The sequence below is a fragment of the Cnephaeus nilssonii genome (assembly GCF_951640355.1).
Source record: "Cnephaeus nilssonii genome assembly, chromosome: 2".
NCBI lineage: Eukaryota > Metazoa > Chordata > Mammalia > Chiroptera > Vespertilionidae > Cnephaeus > Cnephaeus nilssonii.
In genome coordinates, this window is record NC_137073.1 from 62,282,632 (window position 1) to 62,307,861 (window position 25,230).

Sequence of the window (25,230 nt, forward strand, 5' to 3'; positions counted from 1 at the left end):
ATGCATCTCACTAACTCAAGGTGCAATTTGGGGCTCATTGGCCTGCCTGAATAGCAATAGGCCTAGGGGCAAGAGGAAGCACAGAACTTTTAAGGAACTGGGAAGCATCCAAAGTGGAAGGAATAAAGCATGCATGGTGGCAAGCAGTTCTCTATGAGTCATAGAGAGAAATTCTGCAGGTTTTGAAGTGCCTTAAGGTTTACAACCTTAAATGAATCTTTTTAGTGGGTGAGCATGGATGGGAGATTAACATGATCAGGTTTGCATTTTGTTATTAAGACTCATATTGAATATATGTTAGGTACTTTCAACTTTTATAAACTACTTATCTTTTTAAATGAATAAGTGAAACCATAAATGTAATGTAAAAATCTAGAGTTACAAACAGATGGATAGTGAAAAGGAAGGCCCCCTTTCATGTCCTCAAGCCATTCAGCTTTCCCCTACAAATTGCTGTTTGCTGCTGTTAATTCTTTTAATGACTACTCTGAGTAACTATAACTTTGTATAACATATTTAATCATATTTCTTAGTCTTATCTATTGACTCCCACAATGAACAATGATGAAATTAATATCTACAACTTTCTCCCTCATTTACTCTCTAACCTTCATACTCTTTACTGCCTAATTTTAATTGAATATGTTATTTGTCTTGGTTCTTTTACTGTTTATAGTTATAAGTTTAAATATACATATACTTAATTAAAGAGCTGTTGTAAATAATGAACTTAGGAGTGCATATATCTTTTTTAATTAGTATTTTCCTATTTTTTTAGTTAAATACCCAGAAGTAGGATTGCTGCAGTTCTATTCTTAAGGGTATCTTTTGACCTCCAATATAGAAGATAAAGAAAATGTACTTCCTTAAGTTCAACCTTACCTTCTCAGTTTTTATCAAGACATTTTACCTACATTATTTGCAAATCATAATGGTTTTAACATTTACATTGTTTCTGAACCATAATTCTCATAGTTATTTTAATCTTAGTTGTAAATTTAAATGGATTCAATTCTCATTGTCATCCTTTGATCATGGTTTCTCCATTTATCTCTCATCTGAAATTCAGTCTGTAGCAGTTTATTTGAGATAGGTTCATTATAGTTGTCATTCTTCAATATTGCACATTTAAATATTCTTTGTTGCCTTTATTTTTTAATGACAGCTTAACTGGCTATGTACAGGGTGTGGAAGGTGTAGCAAAAGTAGGTTTAAAGTTGTGAGTACACAAAACACAGAGTTTATTCTTATATTATCATTTATTAATTATTATATTATTTTCTATACCAGTGATGGGCAACCTTTTGAGCTTGGTGTGTCAAACTTCGCCAAAAAACTGAGCATAACTCGGGTAGTGTGTCACTTTGAGGAAAAAACATTATTTCGCAAATGTTTCATCCTCAGGAGCAGCAAATGTTTTATCCTCGGCATGCGGCCGTGTCATCAGAAATGGCTACGCGTGTCAGTGCTGACACACGTGTCATAGGTTCGCCATCACTGTCCTATACAAACAACTGTAAACCTACTTTTGCCCCATACTGTACTTATTGGCTAATGTTTTGTTTCTCAGAAGACTTTGTAGCCATAGCTCTACTATTTCAGTACATAGCTTTGGACCCAGCCTATCCTTTCTTCCTTCAGCAACTTGATATTTTTACCTGAAAGGTGAAATAATTATTTCTTATCATTCTGTGTCAGTTTTCCCAAAGACATGTGTCCTTTTGATTTGTAGATTCAAATATTACTTTATTTCTGCTAAGTTTTTTTAAATTATATCTTTGGATATTTTCCACACTGCATTAGTTTAATTTCTTCCCTTTAGGGGTACCAATTATGCTTATGTTGGATTTTCTTCAATGCCTTCCATCTTTTATCTTTACTTGTTTATTTCTATTTTATTTTCTTACTTTTCTGAATCCTTATATGTCCTCTTTTTGCTGTTCCAACATGGCCTACAAAAACAAAATAACTTTAATAAATAATTAACCCATTGTACGCCTTAAGCGTCTGTAGATGCAAGTGGCAGACCTTCCCCACACGCCACACGTGTCTATTAAAAAAATGTTTTCCCTAACTGGCAGCCCTGACCAACTTTAACATCATTTTTCGTGAGAATTTTCAGCTGAAAATATTCAAGAACTCCTGAATTGTAATATATTTATTTTTATAATATTCATTGCAAATTGATTTTTTTAAATTAAATTCAAAGTATCGTGGCATGTGGTTTCCATTTTGGACACGTGGCAGTTAACTGGTTAAATAAGGTGGCAAAATTTTCACTTCTTTGTATTGAGAGTTGATGGCAGGATATATTTTCATATTCTTCTTGTGGTCCTTGGAAGGTGCATAGTAAAATTTTTTTCATAATATCCTACAAATCTGTTTCTTAAAGACATACTCAGGAGAATAATAACATTTACTTTAGACTTATGACTTTACTTTTTATATCTATATGTATAGTCATATGAGAAATATATTTTGTTAATGTACCTAATTATAAATAGGTGAATTGTATATTGTAGTTATCCTTGATTAAAATTATTGCTTTAACATTTGAAAAGATTTAAGTCATATTATTGTAAAGGTATATTTGTGATCATTTTTTCTAGCTTACATTGTAATGTTTATTTTTATATGTAAAGTGCATTCTACTCACTATGTCACATTATAATTTTCACTTTATTATTTATCAAACCATCTGTTAGTCTAAAATATTAGTAAATAATATAGTGATAATGAATTATTTTACACTTTTCATCTTATTCTTATTTTTTAAAATAATGCACAGTGGCATTTTTTTATGGCACACTATTTACTCAATTAAATAAGATCCTTTTAAACAATACCAAGAGAATACAATTATCAACTTCTAAACAGAGACTGTTTATTGTTCTGTATGATTCCATATCATTAAAGTGAAGAACATGGAATAATTTTAGAAGATAAGTATCTATGTCCATTTCAAATTTCAATCTATAAATACTGTCAAAGAAACTTATTGCCACTCTAAGAACAGTGTGAAACTAATGGAAGACACCTGAGAAATTTTTATGTTCATTAATTTTTTTACAATTGCATGTAAATTTAAACTAATTTATACAGGGCCAGCTTTTATATATTCTTTATAAAAGAAAAATAAATTGATTCAGTTATAAAACAAAAATACCTATGAGTGTAACTCAGTAATGTGTGCATAAATATGGTCTTAGTACTGTGTCAGGAGAAGTGAATCCATTATTATAGTTACTGTCTATAAACTTTTAATCACTTCAAAAAATCAGAAATGAGATACATATGAAATATTGATCATAAAACAAAATCTGAAAAACATGAGTTATTCTCTGGGAAACCTCTTGAAAGTATTAGTTTATAACCAAAATACTATAGCTTTTCAGGTAAATATTTGAAAAGAAGGTTGAAAATAGAGAATCAAAACAGTACATTTAAATTTGATCTTTTTAAAAAATTCTTTATTGTTTAAAATATTACACATGTCTCCTTTTTCCCCATTGACCTCCCCTCAGATGTTCCCACCCCCACAGCACATGCCCTTACCCCACTACTGTCTGTGTCCATGGGTTATGCTTATATGCATGCATACAAGTCCTTTGGTTGATCTCTTACCCGCCCCCCCGGGCCCCGCCTTCCCTCATAGGGTTTGATGCTTCAATGTCTCTGGATCTATTTTTGTCCATTAGTTTATGTTGTTCATTATATTCCAAAAATGAGTGAGATCATGGGATATTTATCTTCCTCCGACTGGCTCATTTCGCTTAGCATAATGCTTTCCAGGTCCATCCATGCTGTTGTAAATGGTAAGAGTTCCTTCTTTTTTACAGCAGCCCAGGATTCCATTGTGTAGATGTACCACAGTTTTCTAATCCACTCATCTGCTGATGGGCACTTAGGCTGTTTCCAAATCTTAGCTATTGTAAATTGTGTTGCTGTGAACATAGGGGTGCATATATCCTTTCTGATTGGTGTTTCTGATTTCTTGGGATATATTCCTAAGAAGTGGGATTACTGGGTCAAATGGGAGTTCCATTTTTAATTTTTTGAGGAAACTCCATACTGTTCTCCACAGTGGCTATATCAGTCTGCATTCCCACCAACAGTGAAGGAGGGTTCCTTTTTCTCAGCATCCTCCCCAGCACTTGTCATTTGTTGATTTGTTGATGATAGCCATTCTGGCAGGTGTGAAGTGGTACCTCATTGTTGTTTTGATTTGCATCTGTCAGATGATTAGTGACTTTGAGCATGTTTTCATATGTCTCTTGGCCTTCTGTGTGTCCTCTTTCGAAAAGTGTCTATTTAGGTCCTTTGCCTATCTTTTGATTTGATAGTTTATCTTTCTTTTGTTAAGTTGTATGAGTTCCCTATAAATTTTGGATATTAAACCCTTATCAGATGTAACATTGGCAAATATGTTCTCCCATGCAGTGGGCTCTCTTGTTTTGTTGATGGTTTCTTTTTCCTGTGCAGAAGCTTTTTATTTTGATGTAGTCACATTTGCTTTTTTTTTCTCCTTAGTTTCTATTGTCCTAGGAGCTATATTGGTAAAGATATTGCTATGACATATATTTGATATTTTGCTGCCTATGGATTCTTCTAAGATTTTTATGGTTTCCCACTTTACGTTTAAGTCCTTTATCCATTTTGAGTTTATTTTTGTGTATGGTGTACTTTCATTTTTTTTGCATGTATCTGTCCAATTTTCTCAACACCATTTATTGAAGAGACTGACTTGCTCCATTGTATGCTCTTGCCTCCTTTGTCATATTAATTGAGCATAATGGCTTGGGCCAATTTCTGGGTTCTTGTTCTGTTCCATTGGTCTATATGTCTGTTCTTGTGCCAGTACCAGGCAGTTTTGAGAACAGTGGCTTTGTAATACAGCTTGATATCTGGTATTGTGATCCCTCAAACTTTGTTCTTCTTTCTCAGGATTGCTGCGGCTATTTGGGGTCTTTTTTTTATTCCATATGAATTTTTGGAGAGTTTGTTCTAGGTCTGTGAAATATGTCATTGGTATTTTAATGGGGAGTGCATTGAATCTATAGATTGCTTTGGGTAGTATGGACATTTTAATGATGTTGATTCTACCAGTCCATGAACACAGTGTATTATTCCATTTGTTTATGTCTTCCTCTATCTCTTTTTTCAATGTCCTATAGTTTTCCGAGTACAGGTAATTTACCTCCTTAGTTTTTTGTTGCAATGGTAAATGGGATTGTTTTTTAGTTTCTCTTTCTGTGAGTTCATTATTGGTGTATAAAAAGGCCATAGATTTCTGGGTTAATTTTGTATCCTGCCACATTGCCGAATTCAGTTATTAAGTCTAGTGAGGGAGTCTTTAGGGTTTTCTATGTACAATATCATGTCATCTGTGAATAATGATAGTTTTACTTCTTCTTTCCAATTTGGATGCCTTTTATTTCTTCTTCTTGTCTGATTGCTGTGACTAGTACTTCCAGTACTATGTCGAACAGGAGTGGTGAAAGTGGGCATCCCTGTCTTGTTCCTGTTCTTAGGGGAAATGGTTTTAGTTTTTGCCCATTGAGTATGATATTGACTGTAAGTTTGTCATATAAGGCTTTTATGATGTTGAGGTATTATCCCTCTATTCCCACTTTGCTGAGAGTTTTTATCAAGAAAGAGTGTTGAATTTTTGTCAAATGCTTTTTCTACATCAATTTATATGATCACGTGATTTTCTTCTCTCAGTTTGTTTATGTGATGTATAATGTTTATTGATTTGCAGATATTGTACCAGCCTTGCATCCCTGGAATAAATCCCACTTGGTTAAATTTGATCTTATTGCTATCAAGTGTGGTACTTTACCAAGACTCAGCATAAATGAACAATCAACTGTAGAGGGCATGTAATTTCATCCTATTGAGCAAAGAATTAGCAAAGTCATGATTTTTCAATGTGGACACAAACATATCTGTAGAGACTGAAAGAAAGATGGAAATAATTATTCTCCCTCTCTCATACTGAATTGCTTATAGAACAAGAATAAAAATCCAAAAGGTAGTGTTTTCACTGCATAAAGTAATATGAAAGTTCTGTGCTCTAAAGGAAATATAAATAAAGGCAAAAACATGTAGGATGAGTATGGCTATATTAATAATTGTAAAAGGAACTAAAGATTGCATAGAAACATGCACCTTGTGACTTAGCCATGTGGCTTATTAACATTTGCTGAATATCAAAGTATAGAAAACCAGGACTCTTAGATCATTTAAAGCAGTCTTGCTAGAAATCTCAGGGTGGTATTTAAGTCTGAGAACTATAGGTATCCTCAAACACAGTGTTCAGCTTCTGCGTAGAGCACTTAGCATATTTCTTTTTTCTCTATAGTTTTAAATGTGTGGGAACATGTGATCAGGGTCCTTTTTATATTCAAAATGGATCAGCTTCTGTCTAGAAAGTGTCTTATTGTCATGATGTCACCACATCTCAAGATTTGTGACCTTTTGCACCATATGGATTCATGGTAGTCCACGTCCTAGCTTACAGGCCAGAGTGCTTTTGTGCCCCCGCTAGAGGGTATCAAAGGCTTTTGGACTGGAATTTCAAGTACCAATAGATTTGGAGAAACAAAAAGTAATTTTTATATATCCCAAGGACCGCCAGATGTCGCAAAGGCATCATTGATGAAATGGTTTTTATCCAAAATGTGGCACTTATATAAGGAATACTAGTATTGTGTTTGAGAGTCATAGAGGCCATAACAGGTCAGTGAAATGTCCTTCAAACATCTGATTTTTACATTCAAGAATGGGACCAGATGAAAAGATAACCACATATCTGACATTGACGTTACGACCATTTAGACAACCGATTCAATTGCCTTAGTCAGTGGGATCAATCAGTCCTTTATTACTTTGAAAAAATCACAGAAATATATATATTTTCTTTTGTTAAAAAAGCATGGTTTGGAACTATATTGAACCACTATATTTTAACTATAAATATTAAATGCTGTGTAGAAACACATATAAACTTTTGTAACTTTTCCTGCCTTCTAAGTTTAAGATACCTTATAAAATGTACAAAATTATAATAATGAAAGAAATGGTGCTGAGTTAAATTCTGCTGAGCCAAACTGTATGCATAAATTGGCAGTTTAACAAGTAAAACTTGGAAGCAAGCATTTGATGATTGATTTTCTTTGAGACAGAACAAGCATGATAGTGGGGAGAGTAATTTTCCTTATTGAGAGAAAATATAGTGTTTTTTAACATGTCTCCAGTATGAATGGAAGCCTTGTCAAAAAAAACAGAGCAACACATAATATCTTTAAAAAGGTGAATTAACATAAGTATATCACTTATTTATATATCAAATTTTATACTTGTCAGTTTTATTCAGAATACCACAAAGTTGATATCATAACAATGGTATTATTACCTTTGTTATGCCCTAAAAAATCTGATATTAACAGCTTTGTAAGTAGATTATAAAGTATATTCAGTTGAAGAAATGCAATGATGAAAATTAAGGCCAACATATGTCATCACGTGTAGGTCTTAGGCAACTCCCAGTAATTTTAAGTACTTGAAATACATTATTCAACAGGTAACCTGCTGTATATTTATATATAATATGCTCTGCTTGAGAATACAAGAACTGTCAAGATAAAAATAAGAAACATGCATCATTCTAACTTAATTACAATTCATCAAAGAATTTCTCTATTGTATATACTGCAGGGAGATGTGTAAACTTTCTTATAAAAATAAGCATATACTAAAGTTCATTGAGATTTGCTGTTAGAATTTTTTGTATATAGTTTTCTATTGCTTATGGAATATACACACACATACATACATCAACATGTCTATATACATCCGGGTATTTGGTTTACATGTACTCTTACTGCACCTATTTTATAGTCACATCCATGGGAAAATTTAAATGATGAATATGAATTTGTTTACAGAGGGTTCTTTCCAAGTTTGTAAATGTACATTTATTTCCAATTGTGTTTTCTAGCTATATTTTGTAATTCTACTTAGCTGTGGATATATTATTCCCATTTGGAATGAAATGTATAACAACATACGGAGGACATTCTCATGCTGTTTTTCTGGATTTAATTAGTAAGCAACCGGTGAATCTGTGGTTCCCATTACATTTGAGTATGTCTATCGTGAGTCCATGCTCTGCGTGAAGGATGATCTCTATTTTATTCTAAGACTTTATGTATATTTAACCTTTAATTTGACTAGCAGGTTGTATGATTTACATAAAAAATAGATCAGCTTTGAATTCACTGAATGTTATTGGTATAACATAATCAATCATCTCTAAATGTTAATGGTGTTAAAGAGCAATGAGAGCATATGTCTTATATTTGTAATCCTGTGGGTTTATGACATTATTTAGAATGTCTAAGAGCATTAGATCATGGCATTTTTCTGTGGTTATGGACTTAAATTTTTTGAATGGTGGGTATCATTCTAATAAAGTTGATGAATCAGCCAAATATAAGTACTTTATTAAACCATGAATTACCTAAGGAGTGTTTTGATGACTAGAACATTCTTATGAAGGAAGGTATATAGTATACAATACAGTACTTTAAATGCTGTGACTTTGTCTCATTCTCTTTTTACTATCTTTTAATAAAATATGACTTTCATTGGTGTTATCCTAATTACATCGTACACACAATTCCTCAATGAAATAAAAAGTCAATATGTGAATGACAGTAGTGAGGGAAGAAAATAGGATTTCAAATGGTAAAAAGCCTGTTCCGGTAACAAAGACTGAATCAATCCCTGTGTTGTATAGCAGCTTGATCATATCTTTAAAACTGATAGTAACAAAGAATATTTATTTGTAACCATGCTATTGTAGGATTTATTTGAAAACTCAAATCCCAATTATCAGGAAAATTGCGTCCTCTTTATCTCACAGAAGGGCTTACTGAATCATAGCATATTTGGTTATTGGGACTATAATATTGTTACCTTGCTTGAAACACATGGTCTCTCTTGATATACAAGAAAAAAACTGAATCCATTTCAATAAATTAATAGGGACGAGAATCCCAATCCATCCTTCTTTTCAGAGGTTCGCATACATTGTAATGAAATGCATTAGGAGTTTCCTTCACTTGAAATCCAAATGAGACCCATTTTGGCTCACACCCTGACAGTCTCTTTTATAAGCATTGCTGTCTCCTGTTCTTGTGTGGGCCCAGTAAAATGCTTCCTTTGTGAGATGCACAGAGACAATATAATGCTACGAAAGACGAAGGTGTCAAAACACCAAGTTAGAGGCAATCTAATCAATGCCTCCTGATTTAGCCTTTGAAGGCTCTCTTCATTAAAACTCTTTAATGGTGAGGCTTATCTCGAGGTAGAGCTGTTACTTAATATTTTTCAGTGTCATTCTTTGGACAGTCATTTGTACCTTTTAAATGTATTTTCAGTATTCATTGTTTAGTAAATTGGATGTCTTGTTAGCATGGTGGTGGTATGAATGACTTGCATCAAAATGATTGAAGGTAATAGTGTATGAATTCTTGGTACATTTTTTCCTCATCCCTTTATCCCCATCTTTTCCTCTAATAAAAAATATTTATTTCCTTTGGAAATGTCAGGTGTAAGATATCATTTGATGCTTTCAAAAAACAGACATTTATACCATTTGTCATATCCAATAATATGAAATCTAAAAATAACACAAAGCAATTAAAATTTCTATTTGAGAGTAGTTTATTACCATTGCCATCCTTTTACTAAATATGCTTTTCAAAATAATTATATTTTTATCTAGAGCTTTGGGATAAAGCAATGAGAATCTCACTAAAGTGATGGGGAAAATCCTATGATGTCCCATGCTCTCCTGAGTTTTTGTTTCTCAGTAAGTATATTAGAAATGCTGAGAGAGAGAAGAGGAGAGATGTAATGCCTACCCAATACCAGATAGGATTGTGAACTTAGGAATTATGTCTATATCAGACATTCTTTAAAATGTTGTTTTCTTAGGTGTAAGTAAAAATGTATAAAATATAAAATGTTTTGACTCTTCAATTCACTGGTCCCCTCCTCCAGTAATTTGTTCAATTTAATAATTGAAAAGCTTTAAATTTTCTTTTATACATGGACCATATGGCATAATGATTTGAAAAAATATATAGAGAGAATACATTGAAGAACATCTTATTAATGACATATGTGTGTATTATACTTAGACCCGTTTTATCCACACATAATGTGTGTGGAAAGCCGTATATACACAGCAATGAAAATACTTTTTTTTTGTTTGCATATTTATAGAATGTATAATCTTTCCTGTAGACAGATTTAACAAATACATATGGTTTTGGGCCAGAAAATTATATCGGTCATCTAAAGAACCTGAGAAATCAGTTTAATTTCTTTTAACATGCCCAAATTAAATATATATATATATATATATATATATATATATATATATATATTCACAAGATGCCCTTACTCTCCCTTCCACCCCAATCTACCATTACCAGTAAAAATAAATAATTGAAAAAATGCAGAAAATATAAAAAGATAAACATTATAGAATTTATGCACACAGTATCTTGAAAATGGAAACGAGCTCAAGCAACTTTGACCTGATTTTTAAATGACTACTGTGGTGACTACAGCTGCCCGAGCTTAGTAATTATTTGTGATAGGTTGTTTTTGAGTCCCATATGATTAGGAGCTCCAGGCCCAGCTATCTCATTTGCTGGCACACAAACAGTTTCTTCCAGGTGCTGAAAATTAAATTTTAATATATTATTTAAATATTAAGAGAATCACAGTTTCAGTAATTTTACAGCTACAGCTGGAGTGCAAAGCATGCCTGTAGAATGCAGTGTTGGACAATAGCATATAGGAAGTTTATAGTGATTTTTAAAATTATTAGCTTATGCAGTTAATTAGATGATGGCCTTATCTGGCAGTTAGTTTATATATAGGGTGTCCAAAAAATGTATAAATACTTTAACAGCAGATAGCTCAACTGATGTTTCTTTGCTTTCAGATTTAACCCATTGGAATTAATAACTATTTAAAGTGTGTATACATTTTTGGGGACACCCTGTATAGGTAACCTTGATTAAGTTTTGGTTGTTTTAACACCCTCTAAATTATTGCAAATTTTTTGGTCTTTGCATGTTGGCTATGTACAGAGAACATATTGATGGCACAGAAATTTAAGATTTTGAAAGGTAGATAGATGGTTAAGAAATCTGTGCTTCTTATGGTTTTTTGTATATGTAGTATCCTGTTCTGAAAAGGGTTTTATAGCCTGAAATATTTTAGGTCTGTTATTTCTACTTTTCAGTGAGAACAAGCTCAAAGTTGCTAGAAATTAAGGGAAAAGGCAACAAAATTCTAGTCTTTAAAGACCCAAGAAGCAGGATTCATCATTAGCATGCCTCTTGAATTTTTTTCTGTGGCTTTTGACCTGTTCAAATTATGTAGAAATCAATTTTAAATAATATGTGTGTTTTGGTAAGATGTCCATAGTTTGTTTAGAATTTAGAGTAAGAAACAAATTTAATAATGGATTTTTATAAGTTGCAATCATTTGTAACCTAATTTGTATGATAAAGTCTTACTTTTCTAAGCATTATACACATTTCAGTTTACATTTAAAAACCTCTGTTTTGCTAACATAAATACACTTTGCTGGCAGAATCATGAGCAAATAGCCTGTAATATAATTCCATGGCAGCTAATTTTACATGCTCTGGAGCCAAATCACTTAGGTTCAATTCTTAGCTCTGCCACCTTCTAGGTTTGTACAGCCAACCTTTCCATGCCTTAATGTTTTCATCTGTATAATGGAGCTATTTTGGAATTGTTACAAGGAGTAGATGAATTTATCAAATAAAAGACTATAAATAGTACCTGACACAAAGTAAGCACTTTCGATTAGCTTTATTTTTTAGTAGTATTCATGCCACTCATTTTAAGTTCATGGTATAAATAAATAAAATGCAATGCTCACTTTCATAATTCTTGAAGGATTTTAGCATTTATTCAAAATACTTCTCATAGATAGTCAATAACTTTGTTATTTAACTCATTAATATAAATAAACTCTTTACCCTTGGGATTTCTATTTTACCTACCCTTAGAATTTCTAGGCCATTTACATTTTCATTCATAACTCCAGATATAGTGTGAAACAGTGTGACACAAACTGTCAAGGAGTAAATTATTTAACAAAATCTCTGTAGGAAGAGTTATATAATTGTTAAATCTCAGAACACATTTTAAAAATATAAGAGTAAAGAGTTTGTCAGTCTTTTCATTTTTTCTTCTCCTAGCATATAACACTAGAAAGTACTTACTTTGAACTGATGGACAAAAGCAGATCAAGAGACAGAGAAGCATCGATCAGACCATCAAACCTCAGAGGGAAGGTAGGGGAGGGTGGGGGTAAGGGGGAGAGATCAACCAAAGGACATGTATGCATGCATATAAGCCTAACCAATGGACACAGACACCGGGGGTGGGGTGAGTGCATGAGTGTGGGGGGAGGATAGGGGGACAATGGGGGAGATAAGGGCACATATGTAATACCTTAATAAAGAGAGAGAAAAAAGGTCTTAACTGCTTTTGAAAAATTCAGCTGGCTTTGAAAATGACTATAAGAAAAATAATCATGCAAATCATATTTTGAAAGATAGATTAAAAGCTATGTAGCATAACATTTTTCCTCTGTAAAACATGATTTTTATGTGTCAATATGAGTTAACTACTATTTTTCCCATTGTGTCAAAATGAACAATGAACAAACATTTACCTTCTGGATCAGGACTATTTTAGGCTCAGAGTGGGGCAGTAGAGAGCAAGTTTACACTCAAATGATAGATAGTAAACTGATGAATATATAAAATAATGTCAGGTAATAATAAAGGCTATGATATAAATTAAAGCATAGACGGGTATGGAGGGTAGGTGACTCTATAGATGGACAGGAAGGGTAGCCACAGAAGGAATCTATGAGGAAGTGTATTTGACCTCAGGGAGAAGCTGTGGATATTTCAGGGGAAGAGCACATCAGACAGCACATTCCATTCTTTTCAGAGACAGAAACAAGCTCCAAATGATGTAGGAAGAGCAAGAAGACCATTATGACGGAGCTAAATGAGTGAGGGGAGAGAGAAAGGAGAGGAGGGCAAAGAAGCAACCAGAGACCAGATCACATAGGAATGCTTTCATTTTGTGTGATAAGAAGTCACTGGAGAGTATTGAGCTTGAAGAGTAGTGTGACTTATACTTTTAAAACATTGTTCTGATTGCTATGAGAGGAAGAGAATGTAAGGGTGAAAAGGGTGTAAAAGAAAAATTAGAATGCTGCAACAATAGTTTACACGGAATTAGATTGATGGAGGGTGTAGGAAGTGGTTGGACTTTGTCCTCTATTTTGAAGATACCGAGTTAAACCATATAAAAATAGAAATTGAGGATTGCTGTTGGATTAAGTATGAGTTGTGAGAGGAACAAATCAAGGATATTTCCCAGGCTATTGGCACAAACAACTGTGTGAATAAGGGTGTGGTTTATTAGATGAGGAAGAGGATTGTGTTTTTGGGGTGGGGGGTGATCAAGAATTCACATAGTGCATTTGAGTTGCCTTTAAGACATCGAGGAGGAGGAGGAGATGGATATAGCAATATAGAACACAAAGGAGAGATTGGAGTTGAAGTTATTGTGGCCATGATCATAGTTCAGATGGTATTTATAAGCCATGATGGAACTGATTAGCATCATTTTGATTGAGATCTGAGGCCCAGGGCACTTCAACATCAAGAAGTTGGGAGGAGGAAGATCCAGTTAGGTCAGTGGTGAAGGAATGGTCAGTGGAGGAGGGGAGGAGGGGAAAACAGGAGAATGTGGTGTCCTGAGAGTCAAATGAGGCCCTCAGAGAGGGGAGGGGGTGGTCAAGTGCCACGATCCATCTCCCTTGAGCCCTTTCCTTTATCACTTTGATCACAAATGTTCACAGACAGCCCATGGCTTTGGGGATCCCTGTCTCTCCTTTTCAGTCACCGCACTTTGACTTGGTCCCTTTCTTTCCTCCCTCAGTACTCAAGTACTGCCGTCCACAGAAATGCACCTTCCTTATACCCAGGTTCCTCAGGATGCTCCTCATTTTGCTCTTGGGTGGATATAGGATTAACCCCAGACGAACTTTGTGGGGACAAGAAATGGGTACTGTTAGGAAGGAAACATTATTCTGCAGCCTCTCCTCTTGCCCCCCTACCAAGGCTGCTGCAGCGCTGCCATTGCGAGGCCTGTCCTAATTCCTCCACCTACCGCACCTCCCACAGGTCCCAGCCTGCTTAGATCTTCTGTTTAATACATTCTGGCCAATATTTACTAACCCTTTCGTATATACCAGAAAATGGGATATCTCCTCTCTGCCTTCATTTTTATTCCTGTTCCTGGCCAATCGAGTTTGGTTCTTCCTCTAAACTGGCACCTGCTCTCTGTGCTGTCAGAGCCCAGGTTGTTGTAGCACCCACTCTTTGCCACTCCACAACGGTCGGTGCAAGAGCCTGGGGTCACCAGCAAGGGCAGATGTATATTTTCTCCAGCAAAATCTCCATGCTTGGTTATTAATCTTGTGGTAAATTATGGTCAAATGGATTTTTTTCTGAGGTAGTTGGGGACCACCATATCATATTAATGTTGTTTCTATAAAATATATTCCGTTTTAATAAGCAAATTACTTACTAATAAAGTTTCAGAATATAATTTACATTTGAGGGACTGCTTTCCGTATTTATAGCCATCTTGCCATATTTTATATTTGTTATATGTACATAGATATAGCACACATCTTTATGTATAATCTATAATACACATAATTAGTAATGATAAATTTAATAGATAATTAAGATAATCATTTTCAGAAATGTGAAAACTAAAAATTTTATATCAAAATAAATTATTTTAGATTACTATTTTATTTAATTAGAATTTGTTGAATCATAGAACATTTCTTTTTTGCCTTGGACTATTTCTAATTTCTCTTACTTTATAAATTTATGAATTCAAAAGCATATTCCAACACAGAAAAAAAAATGGCATATAGGAATTAGACATTTTTAAGTTAAATACTTTCTAAAGAAAACACTTTCCATACTAACATAATCTTTAAAATTAATGTTTTATAATTTAATGTAATATGTTATAAAACTAAGTTATGATGAGTGTACATTTGAAGATTTTAAGGAAAAATGTAACTTACATGGCAAAATTAATCTGCTTGATTCTCATTTTTAAAATATAGAGAAAATAGGATTCAAGTACAATGTATATATATTTTAAAGCACATTTGCATCTGTTATCTCACTTTCACTGCACAGTATCCTAGCAGGAGGGCTGATATTTAAAAAATCCCTAATTTATAAATGAAGATGTAATGGCTCAGGAAGGTCACTTAAGGTCTGGGTGCTAGTGAAAAATGTCTGACCTTGTCATTTCCACTCCAACTCTAGGTCTCTTTTCACTGCTCTGTGCTGCCTTACATTTTCCGAGGTAAACTCTCTTTAAGTTACATCCCTGCGGTTGTGGAATGCGGCATAGGTTTCAGTGGCAACATGTTTAGCTTTCATTTTGGCTTACCAGATGCCTCTGGAGCTGATTTAAGCCTTGAGCACCAGTCAGTGAGCCACTCTGTATTTGGAGTAGATCTGTGCAGTGCTGAGCAAGAGAAGAAACTGACTTCATCATGCTTTGTATTTTCAAAATATTTTAAACACTTATGGGCAAGGCTTTCCTTTTACAACCCAGCATGACAATATGGTGCTCCAGTGAGGCGTATGCACTACTGCTTCTGGATCGTTAGTCACATGAAGGAAGTTTCTCCCACCCCATGGGAGACTAGGAGCACATGGAGGGTTGTGACTTAGACTGTTGGGGAAGGAACCACCTGAATCTACTTCCTCCCTGCTTCAGGGTTGTGCTGTTGATGATAGAGAGGTGAAACAATTACTTTACCTGTCTTACTCTCTAATTTAGGAATAGAAAAAGAAATAGAAAAACTTTTCTGTTCTCTTTTTCCTTTCTCCTATGACTTTTTATCATGGTCATAAGGTAGAGGAGAAATGAAATGAGGTGCTTTCAAAATGGCTTTAATATAAAGAGGTCTGAGCAGATGCATAACCAATTATTAACTTTAAGGTGGCACTTTTTTTTAGAGTGGTTAGCTTTGGGGATAAAGGGGAGCTTTCAAGGTATTTTTTGGCTTTCCTGTGATAAAACTTAATTACCTTGAACTTAAAAAACATTCAAGGAAACTTTTAAAAATTGTTCTTCTCTCTGAAAGAATGCAAGGAAGAGTATACTTCCCCACCTTAGAAAAGCAGCTAAAGCCTTACTGTGGAAGAAGAGTGTAACCCCCTTCCGCAGAGTGGACTGTTTCTCTTGACCCTTACCATAGCCAGGTGAGGTGACGTGCATGCCTGCACCTCCCAGGCACGTGCTCCCCTCCCGGGAGAGCTTCAGGAGGCCACAGCTTCTCCTGTGAACTAGACGTTGATTTGGATTTACTGTCTTCACTGTGTTTTTTTTTTTTTATTAAATCGAACAGGGGAGAAATGTTCGCTTATCAATAGAAGCATAGATGTCCTTTGCTAGTCCCCTGCAGTTTTCCATGTAACAAGGAAGGTGGTTTTTTTTTTCTTCTTCTTTTTCTTTTCTTTTGGTATTTTAGAAAATACAACACTTCAATTTTTGAGAAAAAAAGTAATATTGTAACTGGTTTAGTAACATAACCTAGAATAAAACTTATACCAGTAATTTAGTCATATCTTATTTAGACCACAGTAACAAAAGTATTATATAGACAGTTATAATAATAGAAGAGTAGAAATTAGTAACTGCTAATATAGGGTTAGCTTTTTTTATCTTTTGCTCTAAACACAAACTTTTTATTTAATATGTATAGATATAAAGCCATATTTAACAAGGGAATACTCATGTATTATAGACACTCATTTCCATTTGGATTTAATTTGTGTGCTGACATTTTAAAGTTTGAGTAAGATTGATTTTCTCAGACAAACCCACAATATACATGGATTCGTTTGATCTTATTAAATTGATTGTTTTAACTCAAAATTAAAGAAAGTAGTACCATTGCCAGTCAGTTAATATCAAAAGGCTAAATTCTGCATCTTGACATATAACCCAGTAACAGGTACCAAATAATTGAAATATGCTAAAAAATAGTTTATGGAATAGTAATATCCGGCTTGCTTTTAATAACCCTCTTATAATGCACATTAGGTCAGATCCTTGAAACTGTCCACTGTACATTGAATTTCATTGTTCCCTGAGCCCCACATTGGGGAAACAATAATTAATATAACTTGGATTGTATAATCGTGAATAAATTAAGTTTAAAAAATAATTACGATTTATATCATATATTAAAGTATTTCTATTTTTGCCTTGTATTTCAAGTAAAATAGTAAGAATTTGAAGACTGCCATTGTAAGATGATAGTGATCTATAAAACTTATGTTTACCATCCATCCTTTTTTTCATGCTCAGTAATTAAAAATGGCTATGGGCATTTTTTATCCACTGAGATTTACCAACTGCTGTAGCTTTCAACATTTATAGGAAGATTTCTACACCTGCTTTTTTTATGAAATAACCAAATATCAGAGCAGCTTGAAGTATTTTCTTTCAAAGAAATAATAAGTTTACCTCTAGGCCTCTGGTTTTCAGCAGATAGAAAGCACTATCATTAGCCTACCATCCGTTTTAATTTGAAATCCTAAGAACAAAAGTCATTAATAAGTCCTTTGTCATGGATTTTAAAAAAGAAGACGCCTTTTTAGTATTTGTATGTCATCATGCCAGGCCTAGAAAATTAGGCTAATTTATTATTTAAAACACTGGTGGGATTCCTAATTGCATTCATCATTAGATATGACACGTTTAGGACTGAGAACCATATCCAGTGAGAATTTTCTAGTTTGAATTTTGAAAAAAAAAAAAATATTTTTCAAGAGATCCCTAGCTATTGCCTGTTACCATGGCAACAGTCCTATTTGTCTGAGAGCTCTGTCCGCTGCCAATGAGAGAGCAACATCAACTAAACATACGAATACATCAAAGACAAATTCATATGCTCAATCTGATCAGCTCAATTAATGTAAGAACAGAAGCTGAAGGGGGTTAAAAGAGGGCACCCATTCAGGATAGATGAAGCCCCTTTTAGCAGAATATACACGCCGGCCTTTTGGGGGAGGAATTTAGCACACTGTCAAAAACATTATCAGAAAAAGAAAGTACTAGGCCTCCTACACCTAACAGATATGAAGCTGTCAGACAAAGAATAGCACTATTCATTAAATGACACTTATTTTCTCCCACTTTACAAGAATACAGCGAACAAAACAAGCAGGGGAGCAGCTGAGAAAGACACTTTTTTCTCTTGCTAGTGATGACAGACATGCGGCAATTATGGTGATAACTAAGGAATACTAAACCAGAGGCCAGCCTCCATTCTGTTTATCACCTTAAATTTTATGTTACTAAATTTGCATGCAACTCCTGTCTTGTTTTATTATTTATGTCTGGGACAAACTAGATGCCTTTGTTTTTAACATGGTGCCTTGAGTTTTGTGTAGCATACCTCTATACTCTGCGAATTCTATCACTTTTCTTGTTAAATGGCCATATCAAGTTGAAATGCTTTTGAAGTAAGACATTTCCAAAGCACAACAAAACTGCTATTATCAATGAGAGGTGTGTTGTGGGGCTTGGGGGAGGAGGTATCTGTGTTCATTAGTGTAAAGGGAGATAGTCTGCATTACTTCTGCACGTTTTTAAAGAGGCAGAGCAAAAGTTATATTAATTGCCATCTTTGCTTTTATGCTTCATTTTACATGGTGATATATGGTATGGTATGTGTTTAATACTCCCTTTTTTCTTTCAAAGAAGTTGTAGGTGGTGGGTGTAGAAACTGGTTTGTAGGGGTTGTAATAGGTACAGGCAAGTAGGAGTTCCTGGGAGATTGCTGCCTTTTAAGAATCTTATGCTTAAACCATGATGATCTGATTTAAGGTCCATTATCAATAGTCTGCTACTTATATCTGCATGATCGTGGGCTGATTGATACTGACTTTGTAGCCATGTGCTCCATAATGCGCTGTCAGGAAATGCTGACAGATGCAATGAAAGAACAATAAATGTGGGGCAGCCGTAATGTAAAGGTCCAGCTAGGCTGTATGAAAACTGATAGCTAGGATATTGGCTCCTATGTTACCATATACACCAGTCCCTTTGAGAATTTAGCTGGTGAGTGAATTAAAATGGTCTCCTGATACCCAGAAGGGAGGGAAAAAAAAGATCTTCATTTAAGGAACTTGCCGACTTTGCCAAAACATTGCTTTATAAGAACAGCGCCAAGATTAAAAAAAAAATTCTCTTACTCAAAAATCTAGGCATGTCTGACACATCTGAGAAACTATTTCTTAAAAGTCAATACACACAAAAAAGCACTATATCTACCTTTTATGATACTTAATCTATTTGTACATAATTACAAAAGGAGACATTTTGTTAGAATTCCTATTTTAAATGTAAGGCATTTCATTTGATACTTATTTTTTAAATTCTTGATCTTAAACTTGGTGCATGAATATAGCTGGCATTTTGCCAGTGCAGGTTTTTAACAAATAATTAGGATGAGAAGTCAATTTATTAAGCCATAAAAGTTACTCTCTTCTTCCTGGTCTTAAAATGTAGCTTTAAAAAGAAGTTAGTTGGACTATAATGTAGTACTTTATCATGCTTTTTCCTGCTTACCTATTATTTTACATATAACCTCTGCTTTCTTAAGTACCACTTAATAATTCTTAGTATATAAGATTCAACATTCCAAAATTGATGTCTCAAAGTAGAATCCTAATACATTTTTTAAAAATCATTTTTTCAAAAGTATTTATAATATCTTCAAAAATAAAAATAGACTTTGATATGTGACCTTAATTTTTCTTTGATTACAGAATGTAATACTTATATGTTTTCAATGCTGAGCCCCTTGTATTGGCATGAATTAAGGTCAAAGCTGTATTGATCATTTTGATTTGTTTCCTTCCTTAAGAAAAGTAAAAGGTATTTTCTTTATCTACAAAATTATCTAAAATGTTTGGAGGACCCTAGAGAATATACTTTGACTTGAGTGGAGGGTGAAAATAATTTGCTTAGGTAAATTTAATTTTTGATCTAATCTTTTTTATGGTATTAATTGTCAAATTTAAAATGATATTTAAAAACCAAGTTTTAAAATGAAAAAAAAATTATTCAAGCAAGATTTCAAAGATTCTGTCTTCTAAGAGTACTCAAAGAATATTCTAAGTGGGTCATTGACAAAACAGGCCTAGACAGACTGTGACTGTATACATTCAAGAGAATGACTTTTTTATACCATATTATTGACATAATAGATTGAGTCATCATTACTGTCTGATATGCAAAGGTCTGTTTTAGAACTCTTCTGTGGATCCTCTTTAGCACACAAAATATTGACACAATAGACGATAATGGCTCCTTTGGAACCATTAGGGTCCGTCATGTCAGGGCCGCCTCCAACATTTCGTAGCAGGTAGCACACAGACTCATGACATGATAGATCATAACAAGGCCAAAGAAATGATTATAGGTCCTTAGATTATACTTGGGAATTTCAAAGTTTATTAAAATTACAGCATATTATCACCAATGTGAATTTTAAATAATTCACTAATTATATTCTATTAGTAATAAACATTGGATACACATATACCATGTATGTTATAAATTATATAAACAAACCTGATCACATGCAGTTATGTACACTTTTCCCTGTCTAGGAACTTAAGAAGTTCACACTAATTATTATGAATATTCATAAAAAGCAACTCATTTTCAGCCTTATACCTTTTATGCCAAGAGTCAGCCTCGAGCAAATTTCACCGTCCTGGCCTAGACCTTTGAAAGCAGAGAGGCCTAATGGAAAGAGTGACAGAGCTTGAGTGACACTGACTCTGACAGGCAGGAGCTCTGGTGGGCACCCATATAATTAGATCTTTTGTGTGGTCTGGTTAGCTAAAGCAGAACTTGATGTTTTACTAACAAAATCTCTTGAAAAGAAACCTCATTTCCCCAAAGTTTAGATTGTTTGCCAAGTAAAGAAATGAAAATAAAATATGCAGAGAAAAATTCCCTGATAGTTCTGGATGATTTGTATTATTTGCAGTGTAAAAGATGCAGCGAGTGATGCTGGATTGGCTTGCAAGGAAAGCATCATGCTTTTTCTTTTCATGTGAATAGTTTTTATTGTGTTGAGATTAGAGGCAAACAGAAATTATATTATACAATGTGGCAAGCCATTAGCTTTCCATAAAAAAGAAATTTTATCTACAGTGAAGAGCTTTTGATCTTGAAGACTTTCTAAAAAGCTTTTTAAGTTTGATTTTTGGTGGTGTTAGTTTGTTATTTGATGTAAGTGTTGGTAACAGTGTATGGAAATTTTATCAGGTGGATTCACTATTTGCATGGCAGTATGTCGCAGTTAAAGAATGCCCTTTTGGTATTTTCACTAAGATGTAAATTCAGCTTATTCTTTAAAGCTTTAATGAATGTAAGTCCTAATCAGATCATATATATATAAAATAGTTTTCCTACTTTTATTAGCCATAGATTCTTTTCCCATGGTTTTTGCCTTTTTCGGGTACTAAGCAACATCATAAGCATTTTTTTTAAAAGCAAACAAACAAAGAAACAAAGCAATTGCTTTAAACTTACAAACTCATTTTGACACAGAACATTCCCTTTCTTTTAATCTTCAGCACTCTAAGAGAATTAGAGTAGGCCAATGCACATTTTCTGTTACTGAAAAAATGCAATGGCATAAACCTATTGCACACTGGAGGTCACCCTTGCTATTTACAAATGTTCTACAATTTTACAAAACAAAAGTAGGTGCTGTATTATTTTAATATGCACCACAGTTTGCATGATATTTTGGTATAAATACATGGATGTTATGTGTCTTCCATCTATAGTTAGTCATATTAAGTGCAATTAAGGAACCCATTATAAAAATCATATGGTTGTCTGATTTTTCTGATGAAATAAGCAAATGACAAGAAGCTTTTCAAAACAAAACTAGAAGCTTTCATTATATATTATATGTAATGGATTTTGAAAATCTTTCCTAATTGTTAGAACTCTAGAATAGAGTTCGTGAGCATTTCTTACTCAATAATTTGTCAGATTATTTTTACTACATTCATTTCTCAGGGTAACTTAGTTTAGTAATACAGCTTGTTGATAAGAAAAATTACTTCTGTAATAATTTTACTTTCACATAATTTATTTTGGTATGCTAAATAGTTGACCATGTTCTACTGTTTTCCCACCATGTTACTTTTACATTTTTATGTCCATTCAAAATAAAAATAATGACATGATATGAATATAAACAAAAATTTATTGCTTAAAAATCTACTTAGAAGCAAGGGCATATATAAAAACAAATTTATTAAACTCAGTAAGAACTCTGGTATTTGCAAATATCTCAATAACAAAACATAAAACTGAGGAGAGAAAAAAAACATTTTGCCTTCATCTTGAAGTCGTTCAAAATAGGAGCCTAAGAGAGATTGAGAAGTGTCTGATTCCATTTCAGTGAGAAGAATATTCTGAAAATGGAAGGGTTCATCATCTGGAAGCTGTAATGAGTGAAGTGTAACATTTACGGGGGAAAAATACATTTTATCTATTTTTTTCTTAAGATGGAATAGGAATGCCTTGAATTTTTCCTGATACATATTACCTCAGTATATATAGCTAGTTTTCTTCACATTCTTTTATTGCACTTTTTAATCTTTCATGAAAAAGGACTCTTCTATCCAGTTTCATAAATGTTTAACACAATATGTCAATTATCTGGCACAAGAGTCAGAGGTCAGAAGTGAGTTAAATATAGGAAGATGTCTTTAACAGATTCGTATGAGGTGGCAGGATCAAGGGAGCAGAGGGCACACCATCACGCACCCTAGTCAAAGCCTAATGACATCCAAAGGTATTTGTCCACTAACAGCAACTCAAGCCTTCTCTGCTATTTATACCACAAGGGCTTTGCCCACTCTCCTCGCCTCTCCTTATTTAGGGTTCATTGGAAGGAACTGATGAGCCATAAGTCAGGCTCCAGCTGGTTGATTTTTACAAAGAAACAACTGCATAGCATCTCCTTTTTTCAACTTCCTTTCTGAGACATCCTATGTCTCAAATCCCCCTTTTTAATCTAGTCATTCTGTCCATTGTTGAGCGTTGGACGCTAAGTGTCTCCGTGAAGCCTTTCCCAGACACCCCTGCACCAGGAATATCTCTCACATGCAGACAGCATAGCAGAGTACCCCACTCATTTTGGATCTGATATATGCATCATTTAGTTGTTATTTAACCAGAAACGGTGTATTCATTTCATCCCATCAGTGAGTTTGTATATCCAGTCGCAGCACTATGTCTCTTATCCCACAATCCTCACTGCCCTAAGCAGAACATGGGACGCTGAGCAGCTGGAAGCAATCTCTTCCTCCTCTGACTCTTCTAGCACTTCCTCAGCACCACTTCTCTGACCCTTATCACTTCATACGTTGTATTACAGTTATTTAAGAATGTGTTTTATCTCCTCGGCTACAATGGGAATTCCTTGGGAGAAGAACTATGTCTCATGCATCTTTATATCCCACACTATAATCTCTAAAACAACCACATGTAGAACCATGTTTTCAGTTAAATTTTTTCACCACCTTAACTAGAATTTATTGAATAGCTTTGTACAGAGCACTATGCTAACTGCTGAGGATGATACAACATAAAGCATTATTGTTTATACCAAAAAAGGAGGCTAAACACAGTGGTGAGAGTCATGAATGGAAAAAATACAAGAACAAGACCAGAACAGAGTGAATGGAGAGAGCCCCCAGTTGTGGCTGAGAATGGAAGTGGCCAGTTTTAGTGGGATATTTGCTGGTAAGGTGTATGTTGCCTTTACGTCCAATGTCAGTGCCATGGTCCATGGCAAAGACTTCTCTCTGTGGGAATCAGAGAAGAGGCTAAATGGAAAAGATTTTCATGCAACACCATCCCACCAAAAAGAGGGGTGGCCAAAAGGCTGCTTAAGCTTGAGCACCAGCTCTATCACAGGCCAGATTGAAGGAAACACTGCAAAAAGCCGAGCACTCACATGTTTGTTGAATGAGTGAATAAATACGGGTATTCACTCTGATGTTTGCTGGCGGAACAAATACAGAGTAAATAATCCCACCTTGAAACATAAGCATTCTTTGTATTCATCAGGGAAGTTTATGCCTTAAATGTTATCACAATAAATTTCATTTTCCTTCTGGAATTTTACTAACTTCCCTTTACTTCATCCAGTAAACTGGGTGGCTGCTTGATCTTTGAAAACAATACTAGATTCAAAGCTACTTGAAAGAAGAGGCTGCAGCTAATCATTCTCTCTCACACAGGTGCTTAAATTCTTACTTAAATTAGTTTAAAATAGAAAAGAACTTCCCAGTGTGAGAGATATAAAGCACTCAGTTAGCTTCTGATGGAGTGACTATCCCTCCAGGACCTGAGGTCAGAGTATCTTGCCCTTTGCAGAAACACTTGATGAATGTTTGTCAGATTTAATTTTATTTTACTATGAGTAACACCTGAATTTTTCTGTGTTGCCATGATGCTGAAAGATTTAATATTGAAAAAACCTTTAAAATCTCCATTCACTCCACCATGAAATGATTAAACCCTTGCTCATCTGCAGTGAAAGAGACCCATGCTCTTTGATCCTGTAGCCTTTTTAGTCTACCAACAACAGTTTGATTCTTAGTATACCTCCTAAAGAAGTGACTCTATAATCCCAATCAAAAAGGATTTCCTGAAAGTATGATTTCGAAAAAGTACTAAAGGAAATTTTAAAAATGGAAGTGGGGAGATCCTGCTTTCAATGTCACCGTATTTGGCAGAAAAAAAATTAAGTTAATGAAGATATAATATGTATTAAGTCCTAAATGGAGATTCTGTGAGGATCCAGAAGGAAGTGTCCCTTTTCGGTAGGGGAAAGAGTCTAATCCAGAATGAAGTGGAACTTGAGCAGGAATTTGGAGGATGAACTCTGGTTCAGGACGGGCAAAAATTTACAGGGATGGTCAT

At 34.2% G+C, this 25,230-nt stretch overlaps 1 protein-coding gene across 9 annotated transcripts in view; it reads left to right on the forward strand.

Annotated features, from left to right (window-relative positions):
• The window catches only part of KIAA0825, a 366,280-nt gene that overhangs the window by 196,857 nt on the left and 144,193 nt on the right, over window positions 1-25,230 (forward strand). Inside the window, exon 21 of one of the 9 annotated variants that reach the window (XM_079798901.1) lies at window positions 12,321-12,394. The exons of 7 other annotated variants lie outside the window; for them this stretch is intronic. In XM_079798901.1, the coding sequence (XP_079655027.1) occupies window positions 12,321-12,327 (7 nt within the window). In that variant the 3' untranslated portion in view covers window positions 12,328-12,394. Of the gene's footprint in view, window positions 1-8,002; window positions 9,198-12,320; window positions 12,395-25,230 lie in introns of those variants that run through there. One more of the 9 variants, XM_079798900.1, reaches the window with a different exon arrangement.